General features: G+C 41.3%; 2 protein-coding genes across 4 annotated transcripts; one reads left to right on the top strand and one right to left on the bottom strand.

Annotated features, from left to right (window-relative positions):
* Nucleotides 1–4,932: 4,932 nt before the first annotated feature.
* NDUFS6 (NADH:ubiquinone oxidoreductase subunit S6) lies at nt 4,933–15,609 on the bottom strand. Of its 2 annotated transcripts, XM_053990150.1 has the most exons (4): nt 15,423–15,609; nt 14,330–14,383; nt 10,461–10,583; nt 4,933–9,399 (listed from the first exon to the last, which is right to left on the bottom strand). In XM_053990150.1, the coding sequence occupies exons 1-4, from the start codon at nt 15,567–15,569 to the stop codon at nt 9,334–9,336; spliced, it is 390 nt and encodes a 129-aa protein (XP_053846125.1). In that variant the 5' UTR covers nt 15,570–15,609; the 3' UTR covers nt 4,933–9,333. The 2 variants fall into 2 exon arrangements, with proteins under 2 accessions (XP_053846125.1, XP_053846134.1); XM_053990159.1 differs by lacking the exon at nt 14,330–14,383.
* Nucleotides 15,610–15,640: 31 nt separating this feature from the next.
* MRPL36 (mitochondrial ribosomal protein L36) lies at nt 15,641–16,586 on the top strand. Of its 2 annotated transcripts, none has more exons than XM_053990170.1 (2): nt 15,641–15,713; nt 15,868–16,586. In XM_053990170.1, the coding sequence occupies exon 2, from the start codon at nt 15,878–15,880 to the stop codon at nt 16,193–16,195; it is 318 nt and encodes a 105-aa protein (XP_053846145.1). In that variant the 5' UTR covers nt 15,641–15,713; nt 15,868–15,877; the 3' UTR covers nt 16,196–16,586. The 2 variants fall into 2 exon arrangements, with proteins under 2 accessions (XP_053846145.1, XP_053846154.1); XM_053990179.1 differs by having other exon boundaries at nt 15,655–15,718.
* The last annotated feature ends 7,743 nt before the right edge of the window (nt 16,587–24,329 follow it).

The raw sequence follows: 24,329 nt of genomic DNA, 5'->3' as shown, positions 1-24,329 counted from the left end.
TTCGGTCATTTTGAGTTATAAGGTCTCAAGATAAAAGAAAAGAACATTAAGAATAAGCCATTAAGTCACTTAACCAAACAGTCCTAAAGGAGTTTCCTGCTAAAGTGAACCACATTTCACTGTCCCTCTACCTGCTGTAATGAATGATACATGAAGCACTTCAGATAGTACCATGGGGTTCAGAGTGATGAGCTGACAGTGTGACTTTCCTTGGCTTCACTGGCAAGCCATCAAAAAGAAGTATTAAATCATTGTGGGTTTCTTTTTTCCCCCAAAATTTTGCCAACTGCCTGATACACATGAGCATATTTTTACTCAAATGACATGAGGCTCTATTTGTTTACCTTACATAATGAAGGAAGTACTGCATCATATTTGCTCTGTAACTAATTTAAGATTTACCAATATGGAACAGTATCCATATATTTGCAAAAAGACCTTAAAGATCTGTTTAGTGAAATCCTTGTGAAATGAATACAACTCAGCGAGGACCTTACAGAAAGAAAAAAGTAGGGATAAAAAGGGGAAATAATCAATCTAAGGTTATCTCTCACACAGACTAGTTTGGTTTTGTTGCAGACACTACAGCTCTAGCTTCTAAATTATATCAAGTAGTTGTAAAGGAATGGAAAAAAGGAATTTTATTCTATACTTCTTTTAACCAAAGCTCTGATGCCTGTGCCCATTATTTGAAAGTTTGCACCACCAGCCCCTTGTATTTCTACAAGAATGTTCTAACTGTAGGGAAGCAGCCATGTCCATCCTTCTGCTAACATCTTGCCATCAACTAATCAACTCAGCAGAAATTCATGCCCTCAGAAGAAAACAAGCAGACAGGAAAAAAGCAGATGCTAGTTTAAGAGTCTATAAGACTCAGCTAGATGCAAAATGGATTAGGATCCTAGTTCATGCTTCTTTACATTGTTTTAGATGATTCATGAATCAGAAAAATCTCCTCCACCAAGCCAGACAGTCTGGAGAGCAGAATACTCTATGGATGATAGAGTGTAAAATTAAATAAAATGGGCATTTCCTACAAATTATGGAGTTTTTTCCTATCTACACAAACATGATTCATAGGAAAGGTCACTTCTTCAGAGGCACAGATATACAGAACCGTAACTAGTCTATCAACACCAAAACCCATGAAAGATTTAGACTAGATTATTCCACACAGCATTATTCCCACACCCTTTTCCCTTGACTGTGGACATAGGTTCCAAATTTAGCCTTAAATTGCTTATGGGGTTCTGCAAATTTTTAAGAGAAGTCATCCCTATGGGCACTCATCACAAGCTCCCAGGCAGCAACACAGCCCTGGTTATTACATATTTGAGAGGTGAAAGGTACATAACACCTGACATATAACCTGCATACCTGCAATTGTATGGAATACCCCAAAAAGAGGTGACTAAGCAGAGGTTTTCTATGAAATACAGAAATGGAGAAAAAGACCAGTATTCAGATTGCAACAGTTTTATAATATCACCTTCTTCTCAGCTTCCAAACACACTTTTCCTGGGTTATATGAAAATTAAAAAAGAGGGTTTATATAACATTTAAAATTAGGAAAATAAAATTAATATTCACTAAAACACCAATAAGCCACCTGACAAGGAACTGTCATTGGCTAGTAAGATGACCTGCTTGAGCAACACAAGAATTTGAGCTTAATACTTAATGGAGTATGAAGCTTTGTATCCTTTTTGAAAGGCAAAGAAAACAGGTCATAGATTACAACTACACAGTTCATCAGAATCAGGTTACTCATCATTCTGACCTTAGATGAAGCACAAGCATTTTCAAAACAGAAAGTCTCTATTGCTCTCTGAATCAAATGGGTACCACACAGCAGTCTTGATTCACACATTTTATTTCAGAGATTTTTTTTTTTTCTGTTCCAACAGCAATACAGAGTTACAGAGCTCATAACAGCAACTTCAAATGTGAAATTGATCAATTTCACCAAATAAAGTAAACAGTGTTAACCCACCTTTTATTTTTTGTTCATTAAATAATAAGCAGAAATGGTACTGGAATGGATAAAACACTCTTAAAATACACATGAGAAAAAAAATTCTTAATGGAATGGGGCTTATTTTCCCCAAAATGTTCCTGTTTTGCAACATATTTTTTAAGTATTCAGATAGAACTATAGAACTGAAAATCGTAATCACAAGCTAGAAAATTAGGGGTTTCAATTTTCACTTTAGGTAAGAGCCTGTTTTAAGAGGGAACAGCAGATCAAAGTCATGAATAACTACATAAGCTATTGATGCATACAATCATACCAGAAGAACTGAAACAAAATATTAAAACCAGAAAAAAATAGGGAATGCAGAAAAGACATAAATTTATCACAACTTATAGAAGATAGAACATCAGGAAAAATCTATACTGTAAGATGTAAGGCCCATAAATGTTTGAGTGTTTTAGGAAAAGTGTTACGCTGTTGTTGTATTTCTACTATTGGGTGAAATTAGAAATTGGTAGGTGGCAGATTACAAAAAGTTGTTCCAAATGAGCAAATTCTTGTCAAACAAGGATGTTTGTCATTAGAAAAGGCCTGACACCAAGTAAAACTGTTTCCCAGGATTAGAAAGAAATACAAAACCATCTCTGGTTATGCAAATATTTGCAGAGGAATGTAGAAGACAGAGATAGAACTGCTTACAAAGTGATTTGAACCACTCAGCTGAGCATACCCAAGCTCAATACCCAAGCTCATACACTCACGTGCAAGGTCACACAGTAAGGAACAGAACAAGCATCCAGATCAAATCTGCAGCATAGGAGACACCGTGAGTCTAGAGCACACAGCACACAACCAAGTCCACATAAATTTCCAACACTATGCTATCCAAGAAGGTGAATGCATTTCCTTGAATAAAAAGGGATTCCCTCTCTGCTATTTTATTTCTGCCTGCAGCAGCAATGTTCTTAATGCTAAGTTATTATATTCACTGTAGCTAGCAATATTTTAATGTGCTGAAAAATTGCTGAGGGTTGACTCACAAAAGAAGTAAAAACTTGTTCTGTGCATCTTAGGAAAAGTAAACCAAGGTTACAGGACATGGTGTATAAAAACCTTCATGCAGGCAAAGTAACAGATGCCAATCACTCTTTTAATGGAGCAGGAAACAGCCAGAATGAGCAGCAAGGTGCTGTCATCTTTAAATGTTGTTGTACAAAATATATTTCTTGCAGATTTCTGAATGCTCACCTGTGTTCCAAGAGGTTAGATCTATCAATGGAGGTAACAGGGGAAGTTCTTCAGCCAATTATTCTCAAAGTTTTCCAGTCCTGCAGGTCTAAAGGTCTTTACTGAGAGTATATGCCTAATATCCTTTCCATTTATCATCGGAAGAAAACATATTTCACCACTGTTTAACATAAGTATCAGCTCTTTTCCAACCCATTGGACATAATTAGTTAAATATTTTCTCTCTTTTGAAAATTTCTGGGATTTCTATTACTTTAATGTAACCACTATCAAAGATCATTGCTTGGGATGTTTTGGGGCTTTTTTTTTATGGGGGGAGAGGGGAGAGGAAGTGTTGGGATTTATTTTTGGTTTTTAATATGCTTTAAAAAAGCTTTCAATTGTTCTTAGCATTAATAAAAACTGATGTTTTGCCGATAAGTACAAATTTTCCTAACATTGTCTCAGGCTTGTCAAAAATGTCTGAATCTGATGTCTAACTTATGCTAATTGGCATAAAAGTCAGACATTTCATGATTAAACAGTAAACACTTTATTCCACGGCTATTCTTGAGGAAGATGCTATTATCCAGCACAGGAGATGCTGAATGCTGGCTACTTCATCAAAGCCATGGAAAATGTCAGAAGCCACTGGAATTCAGAGTGGCATTCAAATGGGTAAGCAAAACTTAGAAGTGTAAGTCTCTTCAATCCAGAATCTGGTATAAGCATCAAGAGCACCACAAAAGCAATACTGCCAAAAATAAAATTACAATAAACCTTTGGAATCTGGGACTTCAATTTGAATGGAAACAATCCTTTTACATTTTCATCCCAAAAGGTAGTGCAGATTTCACATATGTTCTCTTAAATGAGAAAGTGAGAACAGATCTGAAGTCCTCTAAGTCCATGTCCTGAAGCACTCTTTTTTTTTTTTTTTTTTTTTAGTTCAGTTTGTCTGGCTTTGTTAGACACTGAGCAGATGATGACAATTCATCATGATTACTATCAGGATTTGAAGTTTGGTCTTTTTCCACATTGCTACAAAGCCAAATATTATTTTGCAAGACCAAAGTTCAAGTCCCCATCACTCAGACCACTAGAATAGCTTTTGTGGGAAAACAAAGTTCAAGTCCTTCCTGAATCTTATCCAGAACAAGGTCTGGAAGGCATTTTTAACAGCATCACTGTTCAATGGAACCACTATCTCTGGCCTGATACATATTTCATTTCAAAGACTGAGAATGGACCACTGCAAGGATATAATTACCTTTGGAACACAGTCCATAATGGTTTTCAGATTCCAGTCTTGTTTCAATTAATACACATTTTAGAAAATACCAAGTTTAAAAATAGTCAGGAATGCTTCATAATTTCCTGCAATGCTTGGTAAATCCCACACTGGGAAGCCTCCTTTCCCCTGGTCTGAATTTGCTTGTCTATAGCTCCCAGCCACTAGAGCTCATTGTTTTTAGCCAAATTAAAGATCCCATTATCAAGGTTTTGTTCCCTGCATTTGTACTGGTAGACCCTGATCAAGTCATTCCCTTAACCTCATTTATAAGGAAATGCAAAGGCAAAGCTTGTTAGATCTTACACTACACAATACTTTTTCTACTCTTTTAATTAGTACCATGGCTTTCTTTGAACATTCTCTAACTTAGCCATATTAATTAATGAACCATAGATTTCAAACTGGACTTGGTATTCAAGTAACAAACGCACTCATGTAAAATTCAGAAGGATGTGCCTGCTGAACACATCTCTATTTATTCCTCCCAAGTTCATAAAAGTTATTTAAGACATGGAATTGGTCTGGAAATTCATAGCATTTGATGATCAACAAACTCCCCCAGTCAAACGCAGTAGTCAGTATTTCCTGTAACCTGAAGTTATTAGGGCTGTTACTCACACAGGATAAATTGCAAATCAGGCTGATACAATTATCACTTCAAAGAAATACATTTTTTACAATAAATATGGACAGCATTTCATTTTCGAAACACATTCAGCTTTGTGCTAGTCTTGGCTAAGTGGCAGTGAATAGAATCACTGCTGAATCCTCGCCCTCAACAATGCTTCAACCTTTCAATCCTCAGCAAACCATCAGTAGCTAAAACATGTTTTTTTAGGACACTCCTAAGAAGCTAAGTGCCATAGGACTGAGAAAGGATGCCATGAAGGGTTCAAGAAGAATGCATCCTTTCAGCAAGGAGTCTCATTTTACACTGACAGTTACACACCTAAGAATTATCTACCCTTTAACACATGTAGAATATGTGAAGTGTTACTGATTGATTACACAAGACTTTCCTTTCTGAATCAAAATATGGACTACTAACTCTAATCTTCAAAGAAATCACATGATATTACATTAACACTTTTAGCTTTATCAACCACTTTTCCTAATTTCATCAAAAATACATCATGCTAACTTGACATGGTCTGGCTTTCCTATAACTCATGTTGATTGGCACTAATTATACAACACTTCTTTAATTCATTATTAATTAGGTCCCTTATTATTTTGCCCAGAAGTGATGTCAAACTGACAGACATGTAATTATCCAGGTCATGCCTTTTACCCTCTTTGAATGTGGCACGTTAGCCATTTTTGTGCTCTTTCTCCAGTACTTCAAATCTTACAAAAAAACAGCATTAATGGTCCAGGAAGCTCATTGGACAGCCCTGTTGAAACTCATTATCTCAGCATTCCAATTTAAAAATGGCTAAATTTAGCTGCTACTAAAGAGCAACCCCTTGAGTGCCCATTACTGGAAACTATTGCATTGACTTCCTATTATACAATTACATAATCTAAAACATACATCTTTTCATTTGCCAATCTTTTTACACCACTTTACAATTCCACCACATCCCTCTCACATTAGACCAACACACCTGCTTGATTCTAAAGTAATTCAGTGCTCCATATCAGCCTTACTTATGCTTACTATCACCCTTCTGTTCTCTTTTTCCTTCAACCATTTACAACGTACATATTACTTAGCTTTACAGCTCTCCTAGCTGTCCACCAAACATGGAGGTAAGTTTTTAACCCATGTGGCCTCCTTTACCACTGTACCACAGCCAGCAAGTATTGCCTCTCGAAACAATGCGTACTGCTAGCAGGGAACACACTGAACAGTGCCAACAATGTGGATATTACAAAAGCAAACATTTCTATTGCTATTACAGCATGCTGTATTTCGTCTGATGCTTGCAACAGCATTAAATAAAAAGGGCAACCGTTAATGGCAGGTCAGAGGGTGAGAAATTTAGCAGATGCCATACAACTGAAAAATTTTAGAAAAAGTGCTTTTGCATACTGTGCCATAGTCATAGTAATGATTTGTGCTCTTGTAAACAGAACTTGCCTTATAAATACATTTTAGTTAGTTTTTAATTAGAGGACAGAGAGCTAAGAAAGTAATGTGGGGAAAAGTATCTATGGTCCTTATTTATTTTGGAAGTTTAAATACACAGTGATTTTCACCAACCTTAATACATGCAGCAATAAAGGGGGAAAAAGCCTATCTGGTTTTACTAGAAAAACAGGATAAAGTTGTGACCATTATCATGTGTTGGTACTTTGCATTTCCCTAGTGACAGAGTATAAACTATGGTTTGTACTCCACTAATCAGAGACTGTAGTTCCAGCCTGGGATGAATTATTTATGAGGAACAAAACAGTGACTGACAGAATCTAAGTCTGAAAGTTTTATTCCATACCGCTTTCGAGTCTGAATTTGTGGCCTGAGAACTGCAAAGCTGCTTTGAAACTCACCTGGTTTAGTCTACCCTTACTTTGATACTGATGTATTCTGGTCTATCCTCACACATCCATTTCCACATGCATCTATCTGCTTGGCGCAACTAGTAAAGTTTAGTTCTTGCTTTTCCCCACTTCGTTTTCCTGCAAATCAAGGCTGGCCTTTCCACAGATACGTGAATGGCATAGTTCAAAGTGCAAGACTTAATATAAACAAACATTCCTGCACAGACACAATGAACCCAGCACACAGGAACTGACATGAAGCAAAGTCTGAAGTCTTCCTGTGGAGATCACTGGAGCAAAGCAGAGGCCTTCGTTTCACAGGCGTCAACAGCTTCACACAGCACAAGTACTTTAGGGAGAACATCCAAGAACAGCATTCCATAGTTCAGACCAGTGGGATGGGATTTGTCTGGGTCCTCAGCAGATGCCGTGCCAATTTAAACACTGTTAATTTATTATGAGCAGCAGTGATCCAAGCAGATGTATTATTCATTAGAACATCAAAGGCCCAAGGAAGAGGACCACATAAAATTATTTGTTTCAGGTCTCTTTGAAAAGATGATTGCACCATGAGAGAACTCTGCCAGCCAACATACCCTACAAACTGGTAGAGAGCCAGAATAAAATGCAACCAGACACGCTTCAAGACAAACACTGATAGTTCAAGCATAAGACTTATCAGAAGACTGTTCATAACAGCCCATTTATGCTCAGTCGACAGATCATTTGCATAAGGTCAGATTGCAAATTACTGGGTTTCATGGAAGGATCTGTTGCCATCTTTGTACGTGCTCAGGCACTACTCTAAACACAGCATATGTTAACTTGGCCACTGCACTAACATTACAAAATTACAACCTTCGTAACAGAGCCTGGCTTGGCCATAGAAAGGTGAGTACTCAGTAACCTACACTGCACAACAATGCATAACTCTAATTAGTACTTCCTAAATCTAGGTCATTACAAAGAATAAATTGATGGCCAGAAGATCACTGAAACCAGCAGTAATGGAAAGGAGAAAAAGTGAGGGGAAGAATAAGGGGAAGAGACAGAAAGAGGTAAAGCTTTTATAGGTGGAGTGAATGAAAAAAGAGGAGGGGTGTCCATGCAATTACTCACATGCAGTACAGTCTCTAAACAAAAGACCTATACAGAGAGAACCTTTCAGACCTTGCTTTAAGCCTGAGTTGGTCCATCTTAAGTCTATAAATTGACAAAAGTTAAGTAGCTTTAGGCCCACGTGATTTGGTTCAACTTGATACAACCACATCAATCTAACTATGTAAACTGCAGGTTTAGAATTCTACCCTGTTAACCTTTAGACAAGCAGCAATTACTCCCTGGGACCATGCCCCATCACCAGCATTTAAAAAAAAAGTAATTTACTGACAACAGACTAAAAAGCTTTGTGAAGCAAAGACCAAACCAAACTCAGACCCTTCTGCTCCAGACAGAGGCCCTGTTGGAAAGCTACGCTCGCATGACGGAATGCCACCTAAGTGAAATTAACACAACCAGCCCCACACAGCCTAGGTAGATGCTGTCAGTGTCAAATTACCTGTATTAAAGGAGCAGAAGCTACCACCTGTAATGGAGCAATGCCTACTCTGAGAAGACTCTTTTTCACTACTATTCCATGGAGGACAATTGCAAGTCCCGGTGCTGCCCAGGCACTGCAGTGAGTTAAGGTCATCATCTTAGCTGCAAACAGAGGCTTTGGGTGTGAATCCCAAGCAGAACCAGATACACTCTCACCCCTTCAAATGAAGGGCAAATGGTTACATCCTCACTTTTCACACATGCCAGCCTGGGTAGCTCTCCAGCTCACACTGATTACCATTCCAGACACTGGTAGCTTCTTTTAAACAGGTAGCAAGAGCAGCTACTTAATTCAGGGCTGACTATCTTGCTTCCAGGAGTGTTGTAATGCTGAGTATCATAATATCTTTGCACTTCCATTTGTGAATCTAGCTATAGATACTGGACCATGAACCAATTAGGAGCATCACACAGTGACAAAAGAGAAACACCTAGGATAATTAATCACCCAGTAAACAATTACAGCCCATTCAGTGTTGAAAAGAATACCCACTACAAAACAAACCTATCTACAGCCAAACACCAACTTTAAGCCTGCAAGAAGTCTGCCAGACATGAAAACTAAATTAAGTACAAAGCAGATATTGTAATACCATTCAGCTCTCAAACACTTGACAAGCTGTGTTTTAAAAATGTACAGACTGGACTTTCCATAGTTAAGATAAACACAGATCTTGCTTTCTAAATATATTGTTTATTTATAGTTGAACGTTAACATCTGAACAGAAATCTGCAAGCACACAGGGATAATCATTCAGTGATGTTTCTGTTTAAACTGAAGTCCACAGTAGCCACATGTTCCGGTCTTCGTCTCTTTGTCCTGCAAAAACATGAAAATACAATAGCTGTTAGTTTCACTTTATAAAACTTTAAGAAATTACAATTTTTCTCTTATTTATTTGTGCCATCTTAAAACCAATCAGTATTGCCAAAGTACAGAGTTTAGTCTTATTTGAAACACTGGAAGCAAAGATTCTTCAAGAGTGTGGCACATCAAACAAAATCAACATAAAGTTATCAGGAGTGTGCTACAGAAGTTAAGGCTGAAGTCCTTCCTAAGTGTTATAAATCAGAACCTCCAAACATTTAACTTTGGATAATGTAAAATGAACTATTACAAAATTCTTACTTTGTTCCAAATAGAAATGCTTATGATTCTAGTTAGGAGTCACAACAACATTGACACTTAAGGACACCAGCTCTTCCCCACCATTCTTTTGGGCATTAGGAAATGTCCAAGTTCAGGCGAGCAGACAAAGATTTTAAAACATCTGCAATTAGGCTCCACCTGAGAACAGGACCTAAGCAACAGCTGCATCAACTAAGGTCATAGGACAGTAGCCTCAGTATTTTTACTCTGTAGAACAAGAATACACTGGCAATTATCACTACTGTCAGCAGCAGGATAAGACAACATTTATTCCTCATTCTCTGGCCATGACTGAAATACTCAGTCTTCAGAACTACCAAGATTCCCAAAGACTGAAAGAGGGGTTGGTTTGTTTGGTTTTCATCATTCTTTTTCCCTTGAACTTGCAAGACTGAAAATAAACTGCATATTCTTAAAAATACTGCAAATGTATGGCCAAACTACATGGTGGCATTTAAATAATTAGAGTTCCAAAATGCAGCAAGGATGTTAATTTTTGCTCTCAATGGTTGCTCTTACTACTTCACCTGATTTTTTTTTTAAACAAACCAAGATTTCAAAAAGGAATTTCTATAACTTCAAATGGAAGCCCTCTAATTCTTCTGATTTATATCAGGCACCAAATAAAATGAGCACCTTTTATGTTGTTAAACTAGAATTCCAAAAACCAGATAATCTTACAAAAAAGAACGCACAGGCAAAACATGCTGCATGGAGAATAATGACATTACCAAGTTTATGTATACTTTGGGATGTCCCAAAGCTCCACCACCACCATCGCATGATATCACTCTGCTTTCAACTTGACTCACAGGCTGCTCTGCTATCAAATCGATTGCAAAATTCTTGTTCACCTGTAAGAAAAAGAGGGAAACTTTCAGATACCATCCCCACCCAAGCAGAAGGCAATTGCTATTTGCTGCCTCCTCAGGCAGTTCCACTACAGCCATTTTGAGAAGTTCCTGCTTAGGCTTCCTCCCAACTCCTCCACCAATTCTAAGGCACTGCTATAAGCCAGATCAATGATCTATACATTGAACTCTGCAAAAGTAATCAATCCCCTTCCCCTGACATACAGACCACATCGGTGCTCAGGTTTCAGCAGATTCAGCGGAGAGGTGAGCAGGAACAAGTAGACAAGAACAGAAGATATTTAACCAACACTGTATTCTACTTTAGTGACTACATGATAAAATTGCAGAAGAATCTCTGCTGATAAACTCAAAAATAATAGTGAGACAAGTAAGGTCAGGCATGAGATAAAAACACTGCTGGTAAATTAGAGCCTCTAGCCATGTACCTTATTCTATCACTGCACAGGAATCTCATGAAAACATGAATGTGGTGCATGACAACAGTCAGAAAGACAAATTGTTTAGCATCAGAAGAAAGGAAAAACCTCTAAATGCCACTACTCCACTCTGTAAATCCATCATACACACTTCCTGAATATGTACATCACTGCCAAGTAGGGCTTCTTCCTAGAGCACACCTGCATGGCCTGGAAAACATATCCATGTCTGGACAGGCTGGTGACAGCAGCTTGTCCCTCAGCAGGACCTACAGCAACCCAACACTCTCAAGTGTGCACTGAGCAGACAACTACTGCTACAATTCAGGGAAAAGTATTCCAGGAGGGACCACTTTTTTCAAAAGCCATGATATAAACGCATGAATATCAAATAACATGCACACCTAAAGGAGGCAGTATCTACTGCTCTGCGTATAAACATGCTGGTATTGGAATAAATATTAGATTCTTGGGAAAAAGACAGCTATGTGTACATTACATAAATTCCTAGGAACTACAACGGTGGTTTTACATAATCCTAAAACGTAAGAACTTAGCATCTTCCACCAAGCCTATCATTAAGTCTCTGCATTTTTTGGTACAGTAACGGAAAAGTAAGTTGTGCAAACTAAGAATTTGTCCTCACTGAAAGAAGATGATAGCTAAAAAAAGTTAGAAAAAAAAATTAGGTTTTGATATTGAAAGAAACTGGCATCAAGAACCCCACTGTCTGGGGCTGTGTCCACAATCATGTAATTTTCACCAAACAGCAAGAACTTTTACTGCTGTTTTTAATAACACTCAAAATTGTGCATCCTTTATTTCCTGCTAAAGAAGGAGGGAGAGAAAACCATTACACACCTTTGCTTCAAGATTAGAAGCAAGAACTCCACTCATCCCAACGCTTCTTAACCACAAAAAGTACTTGTAGGGAAAGAGAGAAGCAAAGACCTCTCATCTACTGCATAGCTAAAACTCGTCTGTGGTTCAGCCAACCAAATAAGACACAGTCTAGGAATTCACCAGAAAAAAACACCCAAAAAAGCCCAAGTGGTTGCAGTTACAACACAATCCTCTGACTAAAGCACAGCAGTACTCAGCAGGAAGAGGCCGATTCTCTCAGCACATCCAGATGTGCCTTGCCCCAAGTATAAATCAATGGGCTATTTTTTTCCTGACAGAGTGCCAGTTTGACAATTTTGTTTCTGCTTCTTCCCACCTAGCCACCTGTGCCAGTCCATGGCCTGGGAAACCAAAGAGATAAAACCAAACTTGGATTTGATTTCAGTCCAAAGATGTAGAGGGAAGGCAGGAGAGAATATTTAAAACAGACGAGCACTGAGGTGAGTCCTCCTCACACCTTCAGCTGCTGCACCAGCCCAACAGAAAGGGCAGAGCTGAAGTGGGAATGGCAGTGTTAAAATAGGTCCTGCTCTACCTTAGGGATTACAGAAGGGCAGGATGACCTGGTTGGACTGTGGCAGATGCAGTTTAGCAGTTGCCAGGATCAGTTTTCTCACAGCTTCCTGCTTCAGGCCCTTGCCAGAGAGCACTGATCCCCCGTTCTCCACAGAGAAGCAATGACTTCAGCTAGAACACATGGATGTCACTAGCGACTAGGCCGGCAGAACCGAGGGGACAATAAGCACATCCTCTTGGTCACAGCCCTGGGCCTGGCCACCTGAAGCACACAGGCCCAGACACCCTGACTGGGGAGACTCCAGAGGCTGCATTCCCCCAGACAGGAAAGCTGCCGTGGCTGGAATGGGCCGATCCTGAGCGGGACTCAACCACTTGGACCTACTGAAGGCAAAGGGAAGAAGCCACCAAGAAAGAACAGTCACCAGGAGAGCTTCTGCTTCAGAAACATGACAACACTCAGACTACAGACATGGCTGTCAACCCGAATATTGGCAGCTGAAACACACTGTGGGATAATGGCAAAGCCCCTAGAGAACGAGCCTATTAATAGGCACAGATCACTTAAAGTATTTAACATGTACATTTTGTCCCAATTTCACATTAAAACTTAGCATTAAACCTTGCTCAGCAGACACAGAGCTTGGCTTTTGCTGGAGAAGGAAGAACTGGGCTGAACTGAAAACCCTGGATGTTCCACACCACATGGAGTCTGAAATTACCTGATGTCAAAGGCACATTTAGAGGGACCACTGCCCTGGGGAGAATTAGCCTTAAGGAGCATTTCTTAAAATGTTACACAAGTAGCAGAGACACAGGCAGTATACGTGGGAGAGACTTACTTTGCCAACTATCCTCCCTGAAGTAAGCTAATTCAGCATTTTAAGTGACATTTTCATTTAATTATTTCACATGTAGAATCCCCACTTTTGCCACACAGCATGAGTTAAATTGTATCCGCCACACAGTGAGGTAAATTCAATATGAAAACTCGGAAATTAGTGTAATTAGTTCAGGTTAATTTAGGAAAAGAATAATTATATCAAACTACTTTAAAAATGTATCACACCTTATATTTAATGTCTCTGCTGAACATAAACATTTATAGCATTAACACTAAGGCACTATTCAAAGGTTCAACCACTGAAATAATTCTATTTCTATCCCAAAGGCCAGCAGATCCCTCGTGGAGCTGTGCTGCTTGATCATTAGAGAAAACTCAGTGCTAAAAGACTTCTCATAGAGTGGGTATGTGAAATATTAAGCAGCAGCAACAGGGCCACCTTCCCAACACTGCACTTGGATGATGCTGGTATTACTAGACTTTGCATTTGAGGCTTCATCATTTCAGAATAGTCTACATATTACTTTTATTTGTTTCATCACTCTTTCAGCAAATGCTTCTCAGGCTCATTAAAAAAGTGGTTTGGGTAAAGAGCAGAACTTTAATTAGAGAGAAGCAAATTAAGCTTCAAAACAGATGTAAACAGATATATATAAACAGATTACCAATTCAGCAGAGCATTTAATGATGTGATTTTTCTGAATATAAATGTGCTAAAAACATACTAACTTCTTAAAACACATGCTTAAAAAAAAAACTGTTCCAAGTTTAAGATGTTCAAATGCCTACAACTCTAACACCCTAAATGCTAGCACTTAACAAATGTAGAGCAAGTCTTGAGTTTTTCAAGTTTACCAAAAGCAGGGAAGTAAGACAGAAACAACTGTAAACTGTTTTTGGTTGTGGGTTTGAGTTTAGTCGGTTTCTTGATTGTTGGGGTTTTTGGGGCTTTTTTAATGACAATGAGGTTGAGGACACTACTATTAAGTAAAGAAAAAAACCCATAAACTACCCCCTCTCCCATGAAAAACTGTAGAATGAATTACCTCCTTTTGTCGTCCAACAAATCTAACTCTTCTATAATCCTTCTCGTCATATACCTAGAGTGTAAAATAAACTTGATCTTATTTACAGAGCAACAACTATAAACATACAACACAAAGACTTAGAAAACAAATAGCTTGGCCTGTATATGTAGATTCAAATATTATCACCTTGCAACCATGTAGTATACAGAAAAATTAGCTTCCCTCACACAAGTAACTGAATTGCACGTTGGAAAGTACAACAGACAAGGAAACTGGTGGTGTTGAGGCTGGCATGAAAGCCAGTGAACAGAAGAGCCTGATCACAGAGGTGAACACAAATGTATTATTTATAATGCCGTTCCTTGATCTCACCTAGGTGGTGAACTAAACTGGGAAATTCAGGTTTCGTATTTATTTCTGTTCTGGTAAGTAACCACAGTGCCAGCTTTCCCAAGTTAGCTCCACCCGCCATCCTCTCTCGCATCTCCAGGCAGCACACGAACCTCAGCTTCTGCCTTGGAAAAGAGGAAACCTGGAGTTACAAGGCACTGACACCAGGGTGCCTCCTCCACCTGTCAACTCTTCGGCTGGGCACAAGTCGGATTCGGACCGGAACGCTCGGTAATGGCCAACGACCCCGATCCTGATTAACGGGGTTTTTGTTTGTTTGTTTGTTCGTTCCGAAACAGCGCGTACCTCCTGGGAACGGATCATCCAGGAGCATGAATTTCCGCTGTGCGCGCTGAACGGAGAATCACAGAATAAATCAGGTTCGAAAAGACCTCTGACATCACCAAACCCAACCTGTGACCGAACGCCACCATGTCAAGCAGACCGTGGCACTAAGCGCCACATCCAGCCATTTCCTGAACACCTCCAGGGACGGCCGCTCCACCGCCTCCCGGGGCAGCCTATTCCAGTATCGAACCACTGTTTATGGCAAGAAATTCCTCCTGATATCCAACCTAAGCCTCCCCGTTACGTTACATCACATTGCACCAGCGCGCTGCCCGCGGCCCCGGCGGGATTTCCCTGCGGGCGCCGTGCGGGACGCGCCCGCCGCCCTCCCGGAGCAGCGGAGGGGCGGCGGCACCGAGCCCCGCGCGCTCACCTGCCCCGTGTGCGTCACCAGCTCGCCGGTGTCGGAGGCCCGCACACCGTAGTGCCGGGCGGCGGCGGCGGCAGCCAGCCCCGGGCGGGACAGCAGCGGGCGGCTCCGCGGCAGCAGCCAGCGGAAGGTCGCGGCGGGCGCCGCCATCTTCGCGCCGCCCACGTGACTCCCGGTCAGGCGGGCGCGGGCCCCGCCCCGCCCCGGTGCCGGCGCGCGCTTCCGGCGGCGGGGAGGGACGCGTGGCGGCGGGCGGGGAGCGGCGCCTTCCGCGGGGGCCGCGGGCGGCTCGGGGTGAGGTCAGCGGGCAGCGGTGTCCTCACCGGTGGCGGGAGTGGGGCGGGCGTCCTCGACGGTGCGGGCGGTGGGTGGTGCGGAGGCAGCGGCGGGAGAGGAGGAGGGGAGCGGGAGCCGTGCGTGTGTCCTGACCGGCGCGCTGTCCCCGCAGGGTGCCGAGCATGCTGTCCCTCCTGGTCAGGGCCGCCGCCACGGCCGCCCCGTTGCGCTCGCTGTGCCGCTCGTCCTTGTGCTCGCTGGCCCCGTGGGGACGGGCGGCGGGGCTGCCCGCGGCGTGTGCGAGCTGGGCCCCGCCGCCGTGGCGGGCGCCCCGCGGGCTGCTGGCCGTGCCGCCGCCCCCCGGGCCGCCGCTGCCGGCCGGGCTGAAGACGAAGACGGTGCTGAAGAAGCGCTGCAAGGACTGCTACATCGTCCGGCGGCGCGGGCGGCTCTACGTGTGCTGCAAGAGCAACCCCCGGCACAAGCAGCGCAAGGGGTAGCGCCGGCCGGGACCCCGCAGGGCACAGAGCCGGCGCCGTGTTCGGCGGCCGGAGCCCCCCGCTGCCCGTGTCCCCGGCACCCCGCGGCCTCCGGGAGCTGGCAGCTGCGGACACGAGTCCAGAAATCCTGTGCTTGACAATGGTTCATCTTCGGAACACCTAGAGCGAGGTGCGATCTTGACGGCCCTTGCCGGCATTTCAGGCCGTGGATGCGGAGAACTGAAGTGGGAAACAACAGGCTTCAGGATCTCTTGTCATCTTAAACGTGAAGCCTTAAAATCACCGCGCTGTTAAATCAGGAAGGGTGGAGCTGAATCACTGGACTCTGAGGTGCATTTGGGTTTAATTAGAGCAAAATGAAAATAAACTCCACTGATGTTTATTACTACAACACTGCGGTTTTTTTCTTAAACACCCTTCCGCCTCCCCCCACCAAGATGTTGATAATAGTTTCAAACTCAGGTGGGCAATTTCAGATTCCATCTAACTTGCCTTAAGATTCTGCAAAGCTTTAGGCTCGTTCTCATTGGTTGGTGAGGCTTAAATATTCTTTTCTTGTGTCCCTTGAAAGAAGTCTCCTAACAGGTGTGGAGAGAATGACTGATAGCAGTAATGCCTTAGAGGTCATATAGCCAAGCTTAACGTTGAATGCAAACTAGTGGATTGGTTTCCATTAATTAATTAGAGCCAAAATTGCTTCAGTCACCAGTGGTATTCCTCACACTTCTCAATATGACTCTGCTTGAGGCAGGAGTGTTTGATCATCCTCTGAACTGCAAGTTCTTAACAAATGGTACCAAACTAAACTTTCAAAAAACTATCCTGTTATAGCTACAAATTTGCCAGAGTACTGTGAGGAAGTGTCCCCGACTTGAAAGAGGTGAAATTGGTTGAGCACTGTGTTTGAAATTGCTGTAACATTGCTGTGTGATGACTTGAAGACCTTTTCTGCCCAGTTATAATTCCACAACTTTACAATTGCAATAAATTTCATAATTAATATATTTTTACTCAGTGCTTATAGACAATGAGACTCTAGGCCTGTAAAGCTGTGGCTAAGCATTCCAGGGGCAATAATTACTGGTTTTCCATTTGTTGGGTGGTTTGTCTTTTCACTCATCTATCTCATCACTGGAAATGAGGGTTTGGAGAGAGAGGAGCAGGTTAGTTAACATACACATCCATATTAGGGCCCATTCAAATGAATTCATGGCAATGGGAGGAGAGGGAACAGGCTAGCTTCATCTAACTAGAGAGACGGATTGATTCAAAATGTGTAAGGCTCCTCAAAATCAAAGAACCTTGAAGTAGTGGAAAACTTGCTGTACTTCAAAAGGTTTAACTGAAATTTGGACACTCATGAAATAGAGCTTCTACCTTCTAAATACCCACAGCTTGTGCATGAAAGTAAAACGTAAGCAGAGAAATTTCTTGGAAATACTTTACACCTTTAACATGCTGTTATGGTTTGATACTGGTGTAATGTTAGCGCTCTTATGAAAATATATTTTCTCAAATAAATGTTGTGAGATGTTATCAGGAATAGAGTAGAGTAGGTGTAAGCTTAATAACAAAGGGAAAAAATTTTATTAAACTACTAATATAAAAGACACACACACTAAATTTAGGATGAAGACTCTCTAAAACACCCCTCTTCTTAATTTTTAAAACACTTACTATGAAATATTACCCGGGATTCCTGATTAAATTACTACCTTTTAGATAATCAATACTTAATCTATTAAGGGAGAGAGAAGTCTCTTTTGCACTACAGACTCTTTAGGAAACACAGTTGCTACTTCCTGTGTTTCTATGTCACACATGGTAACTGCTTGGAGAAAATCTGCTAGTGTGACACTCTCTTTTCTATGTCACAGTGCTCTTACTACTGTGCATGGACAGACTGCTTATAGGGCTCTTTTAAAGATGCTTTGCTATGGACTCAAAGATACAACAGTTCAGTTTTTTATTGTGGGACTTCAGTTTTCTAATGTTTTTGCTATTCTTTTGCTGGTGGTTGTTGAAGGAGGTGTTTTTGGGTCACTACTGCATTTCCCTAAAATGCAGTCTCTATTGCAGGAGAATTTGGTTCAGTCTATGGTTAATAAGAAAAGTTTAGCTAAAAGTTACTCTATTATTTCTTCTTACTTAAAAAATTCTTCTTTTAACATCTCAGGTTCCGGACTGTCTTTCTTTTACTACAAATTGAGAAGGAGTAATATTTTACAAATCCTTCATTTTTCGGAAAGGGTTAAAAGTTCAGACTCTCTGGATGGTTGAAATTTCTGCTTAGCATTCTCGACTCTTATGCTGGGCATCATCTCCCTTCTTTCTCCTTCTCCTCTGCCAGCAAATCTCCAGGTGCCGTCAGGCTCTCTGTCACTTTCCCTCTTGGGGGCGGGGGGACAAAGGCATTTCTGCTTCTCTCTACTCTTCCGTCCGCAGGAACTGGCTCAGTTCTAGACTTTCATCTCCTTCAGCCTACCTGGACAAGGCCGCATGGCTTCCCCTCCCCAACCCAGCCTGAGGCTGGGCAGGGGAGAGTCTGCACTCTCTGACAACCGGAACCAAAGAGACAGTTCCCCTGGGAGTTCTTGCTTTTAACCCCCTGTGTTCTCAGAGGCATGTCCATACTTTCAGTGGTCACTCCAGATGCCAATATCTAAACTTGACCACTGGTTGGTTTGACCCAACTTCTTGAAAAAAAAAAATCACTTCCATGTCAAACCACGACACTCTACCCTTCGTGTCTGAGAACACACATTTCCAAAATTATTATTAAAATTACATTCAACACACTTTTACATAAAACAATAACCTTCTACCTCTATATTTGGACTATAACTTAATACATGCTTTGCTCTTATTCTTTTTGATCCCATCTCACAGTTTTCATTTTATTTTGCTTAGAATTTGATTCCCTGTCAGGGAACCAAAAATGTTACGGTATGATACTGGTGTAATGCTAGCACTCCTATGAAAATATATTTTCTCAAATAAATGCTGTGAGATGTTATCAGGAATAGAGTAGAGTAGCTCTAAGCTTAACAACAAAGGGAAAAAAAATATTAAACTACTACTATAAAAGACACACTAAATCTAGGATGAAGACTCTCTAAAACACCCCTCCTCCTCCCAATTTCCAAAACACCCACCATGAAACATCACCTGGGATTCTTGATCAAATTACCACTCTTTATATAATCAATAATCTATCAAGAGAGAGAGAAGTCTCTCTTGCACCACAGACCCCCCCAGGAAACACAGTTGCCACCTCCTGTGTTTCCATGTCACACATGGCAACTGCCCAGAGAAAATCTGCCAGTGTGACACTCTCCTTTCCATGTCACAGTGCTCTCACCACCGTGCATGGACAGACTGCTCATAGGGCTCTTTTAAGGATGCTTTGCCACGGACTCAAAGATACAACAGTTCAGCTTCTCATCTTGGGACTACAGTCCCTCCTATTTTCCCCTGGGGCCAAGGGTCCAGGAACATCATCTTCTTCTTGAAGACAGAGTGCCCTCTGTCACCATTCCCTCTTCAGTTTTCTTCTGTTCTTGCTATTCTTTTGCTGGTGGTTGCTGAAACAGGTCTTTTTGGGTCACCACTGCATCCCCCTAAAATGCAGTCTCTATTGCAGGAGAATTTGGTTCAGTCTATAGCTAACAAGAAAAGTCCAGCCAAAAGCTACTCCATTATCTCGTCCTACCTAAAAATTCCTTCTTCTAACATCTCAGGTCCTGGACTGTCTTTCTTTTACTACAAATTGAGGAGGAGTAATATTTTACAAAGCCCTCATTTCCCAGGAAAGGGTTAAAAGTTCAGACTCCCTGGACGGCTGAAATCTCTGCCCAGCATTCCTGTCTCCCACGCTGGGCATCATCCCCCCCCTTTCTCCTTCTCCTCTGCCGCCAAATCTCCAGGTGCCGTCAGGCTCTCTGTCACTTTCCCTCTTGGTGGGGCATCTCCGCTTCTCTCCACCCTTCCGTCCACAGGAGCTGGCTCGGTTCCAGACCTTCAGCCCCTCGGCCTACCTGGACAAGGCTGCATGGCTTCCACTCCCCCACCCAGCCCATGGCTGGGCAGGGGAGAGTCTGCACTGCACTCTCTGAAGATGGGAACCAAAGAGACAGCTCCCCTGGGAGTTCTTGCTTCTAACCCCCTGTGTTCTCAGAGACGTGTTCATACTTTCAGTGGTCACTCCAGGTGCCAATATCCAAACCTGACCACTGATTGGTTTGACCCAACTTCCCGAAAAAAAATTCACTTCCATGTCAAACCACGACACTTGCTTTGACGGTTAAGCTGCCTTCGGAACTGAAGATTTTAAAAGGTCTGATTCTCAGTGTTGATGGTACACATTTGTAGGTGTGTGCTGTGTGTTTTGTTCCAGCGGAAGAAAAGGCCTGTGTGCTGTGAACCTCTGTGATACCTTGTGAGTTCAGCTATTAGTACACCTTTAAAGTAAGCACTGTATGACCAAAGAAACCAATGATTTCCAGGCCTACCACTTTCCCACTGGATAGCAAGGACTGACCTGTGGATTGGACATGAGATGAAGTGAGGGTCTGTTGGCTGGTTGGGCTTTTTAGGAAATATAGTTGGCGGGTGCTATCTTACTGCCTCGCAAGCAGTTCATCCAACCCCTTGGTTCAGTCAAAAAAAGGCAGCTCACTGGTACAAAACAAGTTGTGCTGGTGGGTTACTGAGGAGGTGCTCAAACATTTAAGGGCTCTTGCCACAAGCAGTGTCAGATGGTTAAGAGACACCTGCAAGTATGATTTGCAGGTTGAGGAGCAACAGTCATTACCTGGGATGACTCTCTGAATTCAGCAGTGTGTGGGACCCTGAGACAAGTTCACTCTGCCCAGCTGGTGTGAAATACAGTCTGCACTCAGAAATGGAGTGAAATTTAGGGCTAGGATTACTGTGCAGCACAGAGAGGCACAAATTACTGTTTTCATCTCCCCCTTTGGCCTAAGACAAGCTTTTATACAGTGCTGACTCAGCATCTTATTTCAACAACTTATAATGAGGAAAAAAATTTTACTAATTAAACCCTTTGTAGGGCTGCTGGTCAGAAACTTGAGATGTGAAGTAATTTGAATTCGAATGTTTATTATGGCTGTAAACAATTAATGTGTCATTGTCTGAACAGTCAGTTTGAGGTACCTGGTGTAGAGCATTCATGGCCATCACTGAAACAGCATATTTGGTTGTGCTTAATAGATTTTGGAAAGAGGATTATAGGATTAGAAACTAGGAGGTTCTGAATTGTAATTGTACTCTGCCACTGACTTGCTGTATAATCTTGAAAAGGTAATTTTGCCTTTGTCTCAATTTTTCCATCTGTTAGGCAGGGGTACTGAATCTCACACTTGTAAGTACTATTTTTTAGTTGATGTCTACAAACTGTTACAGAGGTGTTCTAAAAAAATCAGATTCTATAGCTTTCTGTAATTTGAATGACATGAGGAAGGTGACTATAGCTGGGGGTGATCCATGTTTATTTTAGGTTTGTTTACAGCAACTGCAAAATGAGCAGGTGAAATAATTCAGCCAGTAGCCTTGTGGTTGATAGCTAAGGGTGCACGTCCTTCATTATAGACCTTCTGAATGTTGTGCTACTTCAACAGCTGTTGGCAGAGAAGGGGGTACACAACACTACTGAAGTTACCCAGGCCAAAAATTTAGTCCTGGAATACTAAAAATACCGATCTATATTAGTGCCTTAATTGTATGTGTTTTCTTTTTTATTTCTCCCCCTGGAGGCTGAAAGGGAGGGGAATGATAAGGAGAGTGCAGCCAGAACATAAAATGTTTTAGGGAGGAAAATAATACCCAATAACACAGGGAGAAGAATCCATGTACTGAAGACTGAAATAAGACTCAGGTTCAAATTACATTTTTAACTTTTGGCTTCCTACTGCTTACATGTCTAGGTTACCCCTCCAGAAAATTTTCATTCTTCTTTAAATCCCCACAGTGGAGTGGGAATGTGACACCTGATGTCTCTTGTGACTGTCTCCATTGTACAATTATGAAAATCATTTGCAGTTGTGAGTGACTGAACTTGCTTAACTGCTCAGAACTGTTTTAGGGAATAAGATTGTCAGATTCCTGATACGCAACAGGTAGAGATGTATTTAGGTCAACTGGAGGATAAATCTTAGAGCTCATGTATATTAATGACTGTCAGACTTTGTCTGTGGTTGTGTGCATGGGAATTACAGTATTGGTTGCTGAATTCAGGACAATAGCTGTTCAAAAATGACAGGTGAGGGAGAAGTCTTTAGGAATTACAGTACCGAGAAGCCGTGTCTGCTCGGATGGAGGCAGTACACCCGGAGGTTAGCTGACTGACAGGTGACTGTTCCAGATTCTGACACCACCACACTCGGTTTCCTGCACTCAGTTAAAATAACAGCTATTTTTGAGTAATGTAGACACCATATTATTCTTCCAATTATTCTATTATGCCATCCACAAAAGAAAAAAAATGTACAAGAAAGAGTGATATTTCAGAGCAATTGCTAATGCATTTGCCAAATATTAACAATTGGAATTTTTTCTTTATTTATAGAGATGAAGTAGGTAAAATTAAAAACTAGAAATAAAATTATAAAACAAAAATGTAAATATTCTTAAACAATGAAAAAGAAAGTGAGAAGCCAGTCTGTTTTCTCCTCTTTGTTTAACAGTGCAAACAGATAGAACGTGCTACTGCAGGCACTGTTCAGAGTATCTTCTGTGTAACATCAAGGTTCCTCCATAGTTTCAGTGAGCTCCATGCACCTGACAGTAAAGCTGACTTACGTTTATCTGCAGCATCACCATATTGCAAAATTCTGAATCAGCAAGAGCAGACACACCTTGATACACACTGCTGAAAACTATCAAATTATTTTTAAAATGGAAGTTAAGGATAAAGTAATCCCATTCAGTTTAATAAAACTGATTCTACATTTAAATACTTGCATTCTTTCTATTACAGCTCACCAGATTATTAATTTGGAGCTTGAGATCTGTGCCAGTTAGTCCCAGAGGCTAAGGGGCTGGATTCTTTCCAACTGGCTGGGACAGTTTACCTCACCACACCTATGATGGGGCATGCCCTCACCTGTCCAGTCTCCTCTGCTTTCCAGGACTGAATTTATCTTCCTGCAGGAATAGGTGAGCTGGCCATGAAGCTGTTATTGAACTGTCACACTTTACAGCCCAGTTTATTTAGGTAAGTGGTGGTGTTTTACTTCTATACCTCTGGGAGATAAACTGCAGCAGTTTTGTTATTGCTCCGTATCCCACTCATAGTGGAGGCAGCAATCTTTATAAGAGCTTCATCACACTGAAGACACTGAACCTGATCTAAAAATGATGAAAGTTGGTACAGAGAGAATATTGGTACCCAAGATGAAGCTGTCACTTGCTGGAGTTATCCACCTGCCTCCAGGAATGAAAAATTTGCCATTTCATCTAGAAGTTTGTGCATCAGTCTTTGAAATCTGTTGTCTGTAAATATGAATAAACTGTTGAAAACAAGCAGTATTTTTCAGGAAGCCACCTGTCCTTATGTGCCACATTGTGCAAAAAGGAATAAAAAAGTGAAATTTGTGAAGTAATTTGATCTAAAAATACATTGATTCCATTTAGTGTTTGAAAGTAAGCAAAAGAATAGGCAGGGAATAATGCAAGGCTCTCCGTTGTATGTGATTAAAGATTGGTAATGAACAGTGGCTAAATGAGGAAAAGACTGAGAGCAAGCAGTCCCAGAGTATCACAGTTTTAAAAGTGACTCATACTAGGAAGCTAATATTTATAAAAGCAGTGACTGGGACATCTAAAATAGGTCACTTTCATGGGATCCTCAGGCTTTAGATAAGAACTTTTGCATCTACGTGTGTGCCAAGTACTTTGGTTTTGCTTTGATTGCTCATCTAGCTATTAAATAACTACTTGGTTTTATGTCATCTGGTCATTCATCCTGAGCACCTGCAGAAGAGAGGGCTGTGCTAAGCAGAGGGGAAGTGTTAAGAAATGTAAATCCTTTACATAAAAAACTTTCAGCAAACAAATTCTTTACAGAAACCCATAGCAATGACATGATCTTCAAATGAAGAAAGCAGAAGATTAC

Source organism: Vidua macroura, chromosome 1 (assembly GCF_024509145.1).
Source record: "Vidua macroura isolate BioBank_ID:100142 chromosome 1, ASM2450914v1, whole genome shotgun sequence".
Taxonomy (NCBI): domain Eukaryota; kingdom Metazoa; phylum Chordata; class Aves; order Passeriformes; family Viduidae; genus Vidua; species Vidua macroura.
This window is presented reverse-complemented; position numbering and strand designations above follow the sequence as displayed.